This window comes from Oryctolagus cuniculus, chromosome 11 (genome assembly GCF_964237555.1).
Source record: "Oryctolagus cuniculus chromosome 11, mOryCun1.1, whole genome shotgun sequence".
Taxonomy (NCBI): domain Eukaryota; kingdom Metazoa; phylum Chordata; class Mammalia; order Lagomorpha; family Leporidae; genus Oryctolagus; species Oryctolagus cuniculus.
In genome coordinates this window covers 21,326,069-21,339,276 of record NC_091442.1, presented here as the reverse complement: position 1 = coordinate 21,339,276, position 13,208 = coordinate 21,326,069, and the positions used below count along the sequence as shown (strand labels likewise).

At 49.4% G+C, this 13,208-nt stretch overlaps 1 protein-coding gene across 2 annotated transcripts in view; it reads left to right on the top strand.

Annotated features, from left to right (window-relative positions):
- RPN2 (ribophorin II) overlaps nucleotides 1-13,208 on the top strand; it is a 57,184-nt gene that overhangs the window by 11,703 nt on the left and 32,273 nt on the right. For both annotated transcript variants that reach the window (XM_008256021.4, XM_008256019.4), the window contains exons 3-8: nucleotides 3,501-3,596; nucleotides 4,008-4,183; nucleotides 8,586-8,661; nucleotides 9,477-9,611; nucleotides 11,530-11,706; nucleotides 13,082-13,200. In XM_008256021.4, coding sequence (XP_008254243.1) covers nucleotides 3,501-3,596; nucleotides 4,008-4,183; nucleotides 8,586-8,661; nucleotides 9,477-9,611; nucleotides 11,530-11,706; nucleotides 13,082-13,200 — 779 coding nt within the window. The remainder of the gene's footprint in view (nucleotides 1-3,500; nucleotides 3,597-4,007; nucleotides 4,184-8,585; nucleotides 8,662-9,476; nucleotides 9,612-11,529; nucleotides 11,707-13,081; nucleotides 13,201-13,208) is intronic.

Below are 13,208 nucleotides of genomic sequence, written 5' to 3'. Positions count from 1 at the left end.
GTGTTAATATGGAAGAGTTTCTGTCCTGTAAGTCTTGATGGCAGGCTTGGGTCAAGGAGTTATAGGGAAGAATGGGTAGAGAAAAGCATCGATTTTAGGGAGTCCACACAGGCAGGCCGCAGGAAGTTGGAAGGGCGCATTCAGGGTGAGTCTGGAACATGGGAGAGCAGCTGCAGTTAGAAATCCCAGCGAAGGCCTGCTGAAGCTGGGCTCCAGCACTCCCCGAGCCTCCTGAGCTCACTCTGCGGCTGTTGAAACCCGGCCTGCAGTGTCATGAGCTTGGACGCTGTCGCTGCTCACCTTGGCTTTGCTGGTTCTCCAGGGCAGATTGCTTTTGATGGTCTCCTGGGAGATGGCTGTTGTGTGGCTCAGACTCCGGAGCCAGGTGGCTTTGAGTTCTAGCTCCATAACAGGGTGGCCTTGGATGAGTTGCTTCTCTGCCTCCCTAATGCCTCAGTTTTCTCTCCTGTAAGCTTAAGGTACTTAGAGTATCCAGTGCGCACGTTGCTTGGGGATTGAATGAGAAGTGCACATAGGACACTTAGAGCAGTGTTTGACTATTTTTTTCTTTTTTTGACAGGCAGAGTTAGACAGAGAGAGAGAGACAGAGAGAAAGGTCTTCCTTTTCCGTTGGTTCACCCCCCAGCGGCTGCTATGGCCGGTGTGCTATGGCTGGTGTGCTGCGGCTGGCACGCTGCGCCGATTCGAAGCCAGGAGCCAGGTGCTTCCTCCTGGTCTCCCATGCGGGTGCAGGGCCCAAGCACTTGGGCCATCCTCCACTGCCTTCCTGGGCCACAGCAGAGAGCTGGCCTGGAAGAGGTGCAACTGGGACAGAATCTGGTGCCCCGACCAGAACTAGAACCCGGGGTGCCAGCGCCGCAGGCGGAGGATTAGCCTAGTGAGCTGTGACGCCGGCCAGTGTTTAACTATTCTTAAGTGTACAGAAAGAGGGTGCACTGACTGATCATCCATCTGGGGCCTTCGGTGCTGGTGTTCTATCCCTGGTGCACCAGATGGCGACAGAGCATTGGGGAGCACACCCTGTCTTCCTGAAAGGGCTCCTCCGGTGGATTAGCTGCTTCTGCTTCAGGGCCCTGATCGATGTAAGGTGAAGTATTTTGTTCTCTCCTTTCTCTCTGGCTTCTCTCAAGCTTCTGGTAGAAATTTGAGACTTATTTACATTTTGTTCATAAAATATAAGTGATGGGTGTTTGGGACACTTGGGACACCTGCATCCCTTACTGACGGAGTGCCTGGGTTTGAGTCCCAACTCCACTTCCAATCACAGTGCCTGCTGTCGTGCGTCCTGAGAGGCAGCAGGTCCTAGCTCAGGTTGTGGGTCCCTGCCACCACTTGGGAAACCCAGACTGAGTTCCCACCTCTGACTTTGCCCTGTCCAACCTCAGCTGTTGTGGGCATTTGGGGGGTGTGAACCAGCACATGGGAGATCTCTGTCCGTCTTTCAAATAAATAAATACATTTTTAAAATTAAAAAAGTATTTTGAGTAAAGTAACACATGCAAAGGGCAGGAGTTTGTCCCAAGGGTTAAGACACAGCTTGGGAAGCCCACATTCCATATGGAAGACCTGGATTCGGTTCCTAGCTGCTGGCCCAGTCCTGGTGTTGCAGGCATTTAGGGAGTAAACCATCAGATGGAAAATTCCTATCACTCTGCCTCTCAAATAAAATGAAAATGGGGGGGAAAAAGTAACTCAAGCGTGCAGTAAAACACGAGGTGATTCAGAATGGTTGTGGTGACAAGCAGTAGTCCTGTGCGTGGTCCACCTTGACCTGCTCCCTGGCTTACTCCTCGGAAGCACCCACTTCTGTTTTCATTACCATATAATTTTGTATAGCTGAATTTTATATTACTTCAAACTGTTTAGCAATTTAGCTATTAAAGTATCTTTCTTGGAGTTGGAGAGAGTCGAAGTTCCATGGGTTTCAGGAGCTTCTTGTGCCAGTCACTGTGACGGGCACTCAGCAAAGTCCCTGCCCCGGGATCTGTCCTGGCGGTGATGTCAGCAAAGGCTTTGTGGACGAGGGGACACCCGATGAAGACAGGACCTGGTCTGGCCGACAGCAAGGACAGGGAGGGGAGTAGCAGGCTCCTGAGCCCGGGGGAGCTGGAAGGCTGCAGGGTAGAGTCTGCTGGGGGGTGTGAGCGAGTGTGGTGGTACCTCGGGCACGGGGGGGCGGACCAGTCAGGAGGGCATTTTGTGGTGGCAGAAACTCTGGATAAGGCAGCACCGAGGAGCTTTTGCAGTCGCCAACACAATTTCCTACGTGTATTGGAAGAGCCCTCTTGGGGGTGCGTACAGAACGGCTTGTGTGGGTTAGGAGAACTTGGGAGATGATGGCGACAATCCAGTTGAGAAATGGCAAGGGCCTGCCTGCCTGCAGGCAGAGACAGAAGCCAGAGGGCAAGATTGGGCCTGAGAAACAAAAAGGAGGCGGACTTGACAGGCTCAGGGAGGAAGGGCATGGCAGAAGACGATTCCCAGCATGCTGGTTTGGGCAGTTAGAGGCACGCTGATGCCTGTGCAAGAGCCGGGAAGTCCAGTGGGAGACATGGGAGGTTTTAGGCTCATTTTAGATTTGCTGAGCCTGACTCGGCTTTGATGATATCTAGAGGAGACCCCAAGACAGTTGGGGTCACTGGAGACCGCCACTTCTGGCTTTGACATCTTCCTCAGGGTACTAAGCCACTGCAAGCCCAGTTCTATTTTCTGTTAAACGAGGAGACGGCAACACCTGTCACAGTCCTTGTGTTCACCAAGAAGTGTCCACAGAGACAGAAACCTCCTGTTCTCCCTTACATGGAGGAGCTAAAATTAAAACGGGAAAAGCCAGAAAATAAAAAAAGAAAGATGCCCACATCTATCAGTTTTGTGGCAAATATAGTGTTTTATCAAACTTTGTTTTAAATTTTTGCCATATTGTTAAGAATTATATATTACTATAGTTTGAATGATTTTGTGACTATTTTAAAATTTACTTTGAGTGAAGTTGAGCATCTTTTCAACTGATCATTTGCAGTAACTGGCCTATTTTCCTGCTGAACTGTGGTCTTTTTACTTCTGGTGGAGCATCAAGCCTTTGACTATAATGTAACTTTAAAAATACATTATCAAAAATAAAGTTCATAGGAAAGTAAACACAGATCATAAAAAAAAAAAAAAAAAAAAAAAAACAATTTAAAAAGTCCAGCAGAGGTCATGGCCAGAGCGAGGGATTGGTGAAGAGACTTCTCTCCTTCCTTCCTAGGGCTCAGAGGACCTCGACCCTGCAAGCCAGTTACTCCTTACATTCTGAAGTCAGCAATTTGGGGTGTTTTCAGTGTCCAACAAAAAAAACTGCTTGCAGGAATGAAATTTTATGTAGTTTGTACTTTAAGTCCTTATAGAAGATGGCTTAGAATTTTGCTTATGTTAAAACCATCTTGACTGCCCAGCCACTGTGTATGTCACCTCTTACCATTGACTTTCCCTCTGTTTAGAAAGCGTGTGCCTTCATCAAATCTAACCTTGACCCCAGCAACGTGGATTCCCTGTTCTACGCCTCCCAGTCCAGCCAGGTCCTCTCAGGGTGTGAGGTGAGTCCAGGTTCCTGCTCTGACTGCAAGCGTGAAGCACGTCTGTACATCTCTCGAGGGCCCCTTGACTTTTCGTGGGTCTGGAACTGTCCCCTACTGCTGCCACTCTGGCTCTGGAAGGGCTTGGCTTTTTCTTCCCATTTCCCTTGAACATCTAAAAATGTGCACAGTAGCCCTCATACCAGGTTTCTGGAAATCGCTGTATTGAACACAGGAGACCCATGTAAGTAACTTGTCAGCAGCTTTTAAGGAGGGGGGAGCTGGGGTTTTGCAGCCGTTTCTCTCTGGTGTCTGAGGATTGGCGGGGACACGTCTGGCGAGGCGGGTGTGACTGGCAGTTGCTCTGTGTGCCACGTCGGGCAAGCTCATCACACATTGCCAGAACCTGAAACTCTGCCAATCCTTTCTCAGATCTCTGTTTCCAATGAAACCAAAGACCTGCTTCTGGCGACTGTCAGCGAAGACTCTTCCGTGGCCCAGATCTACCATGCAGTGGCCGCCCTGAGTGGCTTTGGCCTTCCTGTGGCGTCCCAGGAAGCACTCGGGGCCCTTACTGCTCGTCTTTCCAAGGAGGAGACTGTCCTGGCGTGAGTTGTCATCTTGAGGCTTCTCAGGCTTCCTGGAAGCTGTCCTTGGGGGGTTCATTCGTTGGTGCAGGAACCATTTCTTGGGCATCTATGTGTCAGGTCCTCTGCTGGGCATGGCAGACATCACGCTAAGTTAAACCAGATGAGATCATGTCCTGTGGAGCTCACGTAGGTGCAGGCCTCTGCAAGCTGCTCAGGCAGAGGGCATGGGGCAGGCGTTGGACGGAGCAGTTAAGGTGCTACCTGGGACACCACCTGGGACACTCACATCCCATACAGAATGCCTGGGTTCAGCTTCTGCCTCTGCTTCTGATTCTGGCTTCCTGGTGGTGCAGACCCTGTGAGGCATCCAAGTGGCTCGAGTGCTTGGGCCCCAGCCACCTATGTGGGAGATACGGATGGAGTTCTGAGTTCCCAGCTTCAGCCTGGCCAGTGCCAGCTGTTGCAGGCATTTGGGAGTGAACCAGCAGATGGAACTCTGTCTTTTCTCTCTTTATTTATTTTTTTTTTTTGTCTCTCTGCTTTTCCAAATAAATAACTAAATAAGCCAGATACTAGCACACAGAGGCACAGCTGCCTTCTGACGCGGTGGGCTAGAGTGGTGGGCCACATGCATGTCTTGCCGAGGCTTGGCCGGCACGGGGATATGTTGGCAGTGGGAACTCTGTAAAGAAGGCTGGGGGAGTCCTTTGGAGCTGCGGGAGCGTGGGCCTCAGCAGGTGGGGTTCTCTAGGAGCTATACTCCGCTGCCCTGGACTGGCACCACCCAGGAAAGGGACTGAGCAGCTTTCCTGTTTGTTGTAAAAGGAAATGTAACTGATTTCAGGGTAGTAAACTTAAACATGATAATACATGTTGTTTTAACGTTAAAACTCCTCATTGGAAGCTGGTTTTTGTTGTTTTCTGTGTGTTTCCACGTAACTGCCACCCCTGAAAGAGCAGGTGGAGGACCTGGAGTCCTGTTCATTGTTTTCGAAGAAGCTGGTGACACCGGTTTCCCCTTTCAGAACAGGAAGATGCTTCCCAAGTTTTGTTGGCTAACAACCAGATTTCCTCTAAACTAGCAGCTTTGTAAAGGCCGGGTCCACTGTCAGTTGCCTGCCTGCCTGCCTGCCTGCCTGCCTCTCTCTCTCTCTCTCTCTCACACCCTCCTCACATTCACATGATCGGTAAACAGTGACTTTGGGGTCAGTGTTTGGGGGCTGGTATTTTGTACACACTTTGCCCAGGCCTTGGTCTTTTGATTTCAAACCACATATGTTGATCTCTGCTATAATTCCTTTGTGGTAGAATTCTTCCTTGGTCACCACATCTCATGTCATGATGTCACTGTACTTGCCTTACTGCAGAATAGTCACTTTGGCCTCTTAAGCACAAAAGAAAGTCTTCCTCAAACTCCCAGAAAAGGAAGATGTACAAGGCAAGCCCACGCTCCTGGGGGTCAGGGAGACTTTGCATTGAACACTGCTGTGTGACCTCGGGCAGGTTCCTAACATCTGTGAGCCCCATCTGCAAGTGCCAGCATTAGTGAGGTGATTGACATGAGAGCCCAGTGCCGTGTCTGGCTGCTAGTGGGCACACAGGAAATGGAGTTCCTTCTCTAGAGCGTTTCCTCCCGAGGCTCCTCTCTCAGGGAGCTGACTGGTTACTGCCTTGTGTGTCGCGGTTATTTCCATATTAGAGCGTAAGCTGTTTTATCTACAGTGTTTATGGAACTTGACACATGGTAAGTACCCAGCCAGAATTAATAAAACCTAAACAATGACACGCCAGTCGCTTCGTCAGGGAGAAAGCACTAAGGTAGAAAGAGCTCATGCTTTGGATCAGGCGGATCTATTTTTTTTTTTCTTTTTTGGGGCTAAAGATCTATTTATTTTATTTATTTGAAAGGCAGAGTGACAGGGAGAGACAGAGAGATCTTCATTCCACTGGTTCACTCCCCCAAATGGCTGCAATGGCCAGGGCTGAGCCAGGCCAAAGTTAGGAGCCTGGAACTCCATCTGAGTTTCCTACAAGGGTGGCAGGGACCCAAACACGTGTGCCACCTTCCACTGCTTTCCCAGGCGGGTTAACAGGGAGCTGGATTGGAAGTGGAGCACCTGGGACTTGAACTGACACTACAGTGTGGAATACTTGCATCACAGGCAGTGACGTAACCCATTGTGCCACAACACCAGCCCCAGGTGGAGTTGTTTTCAAGTCCAAACTTTTACTCAGTACCTCTGTGGCCCCGAGTGGGCTATTTAGCTCACCTAAGCATCAGGATTTTGATTCATTAAACCTGGAGAATGTTTGTTTCACAGGGTTATTGTGAAGATTAAACTGGTAGAAGTTCTTAATGTGATTGCTAAGTTGCCCTTTTTGAGGAAATCTGATATAAACTAAGGTTCTTCTGAATGGGCCTTCTGCGTTTAAGTGGACTTACTCTAGGAAGTGTTTGTTTCTGAACTTGAATGGAAAAAAGAAAGAACTTGCAGGTTTGAATAAACTTTGTGAAGCTGTCACGTGGGCCCTCAGAAACCAGTCTCTGAGTCATCTGCCGCACAGGGTCTGCTCTGGTGGCGTTGGAATATTGCGCTGCTGCCGGGGAGGAGGCCGGCGTTGAAGCCGGTGACGTGGCTTCTCTAAAGCTCAGCACATTCACTTCATCCTGAGACTTCAGAGGTTACTACCAGCACGGCCCACAGTCGTTCCATAGCAGAGGAAAATGATATCTTTCTTTTTAAATTATTTATTTATTTGAAAGTCAGAGTTACACAGAAAGAGAAGGGGAGGCAGAGAGAGAGAGAGAGAGAGGGAGAGGTCTTCCATCCGCTGGTTCACCCCCCAGCTGGCTGCAATGGCAGGAGCTATGCTGATTCAAAGCCAGGAGCCGGGAGCCTCCTCCAGGACTCCCACGTGAGTGAGGGGCCAAGAACCTGGGTCATCCTCTTACTGCTTCCCCAGGCCATAACAGAGAGCTGGATTGGAAGTGGAGCAGCTGGGTCTCGAACTGGTGTCCATATGGGATGCCAGCGCTTCAGGCCAGAGCATTAACCTGCTGAACCACAGTGCCCGCCCCAATTGAAAAGTTGTTCCCACGCTGTCTTTACAGGCTTCACCAAGCTCCGTGTTTCCCATGGGTAGATGTGGATTTGTCTCTTGTTTGGAAATTCAGGTTTTATTTTCTAAGTGCATTATAACAATAGGTGTCCCCTGAGTATTCTGGAGGCTTCCCTGTTAATTGGGACTCCTCTGTTTTCCAGCTTGTCATCTTCATGAACTTAGTTTTCCATGGGGGGAACCTAAGTTGTTATGATCTTGACACGAGTGGCCAGAGCCTCGCCTTCCATTCCCTGTCATGTTGACTTGATAAGTGGTGGTTTCCTACCAGGGCCCTGGTGTCTAGGGAATTAGGGAGCCAGTCCAGGGTTGGGCAGCCATCTGTGTAACCACCAGGGGGCCTCAGCATTCTCCATTTCACCCAGAAAAGGCACCATTTATATTTTCCAAATTATTTGCATTAACAGAATAAATTCTGACTTTTAAAAATTCATATGTATACCCACGTATCACGTTCCACCTTCAAAAATTTATCTTGTAGACATACACTCATAAATGGGTTAAAATATATGAATTCATAAACAAGAACCAAGTTCTGATTACGTGCTACAAAGGGATGAGCACTGAAAACATGATGCTAAGTAAGATGCCCAACAAAGAGTATCACATGTTGTAGGATCCCGTTTATATGAAACACGGAGAACAGGTAAAGCTGTAGACACAGAACAGATTGCTGATTGCCAGGAGGAGGAGAAACTGCTGAACGGTCTCAGTGTTTTGTATGTGATGCCCTTGGACCAAAATGGAATTCCTGGCGTGGTGGGGGGGAACCTGTGCTCCTTCTCTGTCCACAGTTCCTACTGCTGGCTGTGTTACCTGGGTTGCCTTCTCAAGTTAGAATAATCTTTTCTAATCTTTGTCACGTCTTTCCCAGCTGGATTGTTAATAAACTCCTTAAAGGCTAAGATCAGCTTATATTTCTGAAGAATCAGAACGAGCAGGGGTGGGTATTTGGCCTACTGGTAGGGATGCCCATTGTCAGTGCCTGCGTCCGGTATCTGCCTTCAGATGCTTACTTGGACTTCCTGCTAATCCTGGGGCATAGTGGTGATGGCTCAAGTGGTGGGGTTCCTGCCACCCACATAGGAGACCTGGATTCAGTTCCCAGCTTGGCCCTGTCCATTACAGACATTTGAGAAGTGAACCAGCAGAGGAGAGCTCACTCTGTCTCTGCCTCTCCAAAACCCCCAAAAAAGCAAGCCTAGGCTATTTTGTGGCAGTTTCCAACTATCCATATGTGGAAAGGGGGAAAGGAGAAAGGAGACTTGTCATTCATTGGGTTCTGCTCTTTACCTTCCAGAACAATCCAGGCCTTGCAGACAGCATCCCACCTGTCCCAGCAGGCTGATCTGAGGAGCATCGTGGAGGAGATCGAGGTGAGCATGTGATCTGTCAGATGGGTCCCAGCTCCTGTCAGTGACAGCTCCTGAAGAGCCATGCACACGTGACTGTTAAGAGTCAGTTACGTCCTCTCTCTCTCTACAGCACACTTGGGTTCTTCATATGAGGGCAGTATGTCCCAGGGAGTGTGTGTTAGGCTGAGTTAATCAGGCAACGAACTGCTTTTCCAGCTGTTTGTAGATAGAATCTAAGAGTCTGCAAGTTTTAGAGCCCAACAAACCTAGAATTCAGATTTTTCTTCCTGCCGTTTCTTTGTAGTCTTAGGCAAGTTATGTAATGCCCCTAGCCTCAGTTTCCTCATGAGGTGGGTGTAGGCACAGGGGAGGTTCTGATGCATCTTGTACAGAACAGGCACTGGGTCATGGTTGTGACTTTTGTTAGCCCTCCACCATTTGCCCAGAACACCCTGCTGCCTGGGGAGCCCTGCTGTGGACTGCGTGGCCAGCAATGACAGGCAGTCCTGGTCCTGTTGCTCGGGAGAGCAGTGTGTCTCTCTTCGTCCTCTGGAGCCCTGAGTGAGAGAGAGAAGTGCTGTGCTTTGTAGGTGCTGTCCAGTAGACGGCCATGGGCTCCATCTGTGTTGTAATGCTGCCTGGTGCACTGCCACCTGGCCTCCCCGCCTGCTGCCCACAGCTGCTGGGGCCTGGGCTTGGACAGGGTCTGTACAGTACAGTTTACTCTCTGAGAAAGTGCCAGGCGACCAGGTGATGTTCAGACCTAGAGCGGGAGATCCCTCCACCCGGCGTCCATGCCGGCCTGACATCACCGTGCGTCTCTTCTGTTGGGACAGGACCTCGTTGCTCGCCTGGATGAGCTGGGGGGCGTGTATCTCCAGTTTGAAGAAGGCCTGGAAACAACAGCGTTATTTGTGGCTGCCACCTACAGACTCATGGACCATGTGGGGACTGAACCGTCCATCAAGGAGGTACCTAACAGTTCTCAGGCGTGACACCCAAGGGGTTGTCACTGTCATCTGCTGAGGGTGGCTTTTTCAGAGAGGGGTGTTCAGAAGCACCTTGGGGTGTCACTTAACATCCTGCGGTTGGCACTGAGAATGAGAAGACGCCTGTCCACAAGAAGCTGGGTGTTAGTGGAGCAGGCGACAGCCAGTGGTCACCCTTGCTGTGAGGGGTACGGGCATGTCAGGACGTGGTCGCCCTTGTTGTGAGGGGAACGTGTGTGGCAAGACGGCCATGTGTGTTGTACTTGCTTTGTCTCTGTCCTGTCCCTCTCCTTCCTGCTTGTCACATGAAGCTTTCACTTTGGTGGCCCATGCAAATCCTCTTTGTCTTGAGAAGTGTCCTCTACTTGAAAATCTTGCCTTGTCCCTCCCTCCATGTGCCAGCATTGGTTACATCGTAACTAATCCTGGCTGATGGACACATTGCCTCTGCCAGGCATCCCTCAGTAGTTCATTCCCTGGCTCTCTTTTCAGGAGGAGCTTGTTAACCTGCAGGAACTTGGGGGGTGGCCTGAATGTGGGAAGTCTGCTGGAACCTTCTTTGTACCCTTTGTGAGAAGGTTCCTAGCCCTTGACCTGAAGTCCTTAAAATGCAAGCTGCTATTACACTGTAGGAGAGATTTAGGTTTCATTTCTTTGCACAGAAAATAATTATCTGTCTCGGATAACTTGAATTATTTTCTCCAGATGATATGAGCTAATAATTTATTTGTCTATTTGCATTCTTCTATCTTTTCCTTTAGCCTAAGTGTAGGAGGCCTAACAATATCCTGTCTTCTCATTTTTGTTATGGGTGAGAATTCAGGAATTCAGCATCTTATGGTACAAATGATTTGAGGATTCTCTATACACCGTAAAGTGGATTAATGAGCACCATTCTACATATATAGCTTAAACTTTCTTGCTTTATTTTCAAGCTGCTGCTAACCAGGTATTTGGCTGGAGTAATTTTGCTGTCATTGTATTTGACACAACAGTGCTGGTGAACAGTCACCCATTTTCACATGTCAGCAGCCTAGTGGTGGAAGAATGTAATTGGCACAATTAAGGGGAATTATTTCAAGTTGACGGTGAATAACACTGTCAGGAACAAGGGAGTTCTTTTGTTAGATGATGAATTTAAAAAAGCAGAGCTGACTGGGATGGAAAATGTTCCCTCCTCGGTAAACAACCCCAGCATTTTAATAATGCCTTTTAGGTACCACTCTTAAAAAATGGCTTTTCGTTTTCCCCTTAAGCAGCCCATTCATTCTTACTGGAGAGTTATTTCCATTTCTTTCTAATAATATGCATTTTGGCTATAAAGTTTGGCCTTAGAAATACAGACCTAGCCCAGTTTACTGGCTGGAGGGGCTGTGAGGGAAGGTGGTTTAGCCAGGAGGGTGATGGGAGTCAGGAAAGAACCTTCTGCTGTGGGAGAGCTCTGCGGACAGAATAGCCCACGGGGAATGCTGGGCTCCCCTCACAGTCTTCACTTTTTTCCATTACAAACACCCTTCACCTCAGTTTCCCCATTAGGAAAAGCTTGGTAATATTGCTCTTTGAGGCTTTTTGTCAGGATTCAAGTTAGTGTGTGTAGTTTTTATTATACAGGCATTTTACACGTGCGTGCTAATGTATGTAGTTTATACTATACTTCGCATCTCAGGAGTTGCCATTCACGAAACGGCTGACAGATAAACGCCTGCCTGTCAGTTTGCAGTGGAAGACAGAAAACCAACCAAATCCAGGTTTGAACTTTAAGTGCAGCCTGTTTGCTTTAATGCAGAATCTGGGGATTAATGGCTAAAAGACCATCTAGAGGCACAGGCGAAACAGCTAAGGACTGACGGGGATCTGGCGGGGGCGGGCGCTCTCCAGCTGTGTTTCTGTTGTCCCTCAGGACCAGGTCATCCAGCTGATGAACACCATCTTCAGCAAGAAGAACTTCGACTCGCTCTCAGAAGCCTTCAGCGTGGCCTCTGCTGCCGCCGCCCTCTCCCAGAACCGCTACCACGTGCCAGTGGTAGTTGTGTCTGAGGGCCCTGGTTCCGACGCTCACGAGCAGGCCATCCTGCGGGTACGACTTGCACGCCCAGAACATGCTCCTCTGATCTCCCTTTCCAGTACAGGGCTTTCCGAAACCTCGAGTCGGGTCCACAGCCAGCTGGCGTCCCCATGAGCACAGGCCGGCCAAGCCCAAGGCGCGACTCGTTTCCCTTCGCCTGGAAGCGGGGATGTGCCTGCTGGGTGGGCCACAGACCCCTTCAAATCAGCCAAAGAAGCTGTTAGTTTTTTTTCCCTCTGCGAGGCTTTAAAATAGGACAGGCTTGCTGTAAATTAAGTGCAAAAGTTGTATTTCTGGGTCCATAACTCTGGCTGTATAGAGAAGTCTGTGTGCAGAATGCATTTCCCTCGGCCATACTTGCTGCACACATTGTATTAAGACAGCTGTTTTAATTCCCCAGTGATTCTGGTGCCCACGCTGGTAGTTGTTAATTGGGTGCTTGGCCTCTTCCTGCCTCCTCACAGGAAGCGTTCCCCACCCCCCAGTAGGGACCACTGGCCTCTCTTTTGGTGCTACATCTTGCCTTAGAGAGGGCATTCTGTTTGGACTGCAGTGGTAACCTAACTTTTGTCTGCACGTTGTTGGCATTCTGCGTGGGGCCCCTTTGCCTTGAGTTCCATCTGCTTTGATGGCCCGTGCAGATCGCCTCCTGAGGATGTGGCCTGCACTTCAGCGTGGTCCGCCTTCTCCAGGTGTCCTGCTTGTAGCCCTCCTCAGCGGGGCTGGGAAAGTAAGCTGACTGGCGTAGCTCACTGTGAGTCACGGGGGCTGGGAGGGGACAAAGTGGACAAAGCACCAGCTCTGAGCTTGGTGACTGGGGTTGAGTTCTGGACCCACCACTTAAGCGGCAGTCCTTTAACCTCTTTGGGCCTCACTTTCTTTATCTGTGAAATGGGAGCTATGCTGTCTATCTCGTGCTCATGATGGGCATACAGCTGACATTCAGCTAATGGGAGTTAAGAATGTTAATGCGTATTTACTCGGTTTCCTGATGCTGATACCTTCCTAAAGCGTTTTTCTTGCTGACAGTATTTTTTTTTTAAAGAGATTGGTAGAAGGGTAGAGCAGGACACGAGTAAACTGGAAATGTAGCTGTCTGTGTCATTTTGGGTCCGGTCGTTCTCTTTCCTTGGGCTTCACTTGCCTTCTGGCAACTGGGACAGGGTCCTCCCCAGTGCTGGCGTTCTGTGATCTGTCCTGTCCTAACCCAAATGTGTTCCTCCTGTATTTGATCTCTGATAGGCAGCAGAGCAGAGGTCAGTGAAACTTCCTGAAGGAAGGCGTGTTCTCCTGCAGGGCTTGCTCCCTGTAGTTAAGGACCCCACAAGCAAAATCCTCTTCTCTCTTAGCCTTTGTTGCTACAGATAATTTTTCTGTTTATTTCTAGTTGCAAGTCTCCAATGTTCTGTCGCAGCCTCTGACTCAGGCCACTGTGAAATTAGAACATGCTAAATCTGTTGCTTCCAGAGCCACTGTCCTCCAAAAGACAACTTTCACGCCTGTCGGGTGAGTCC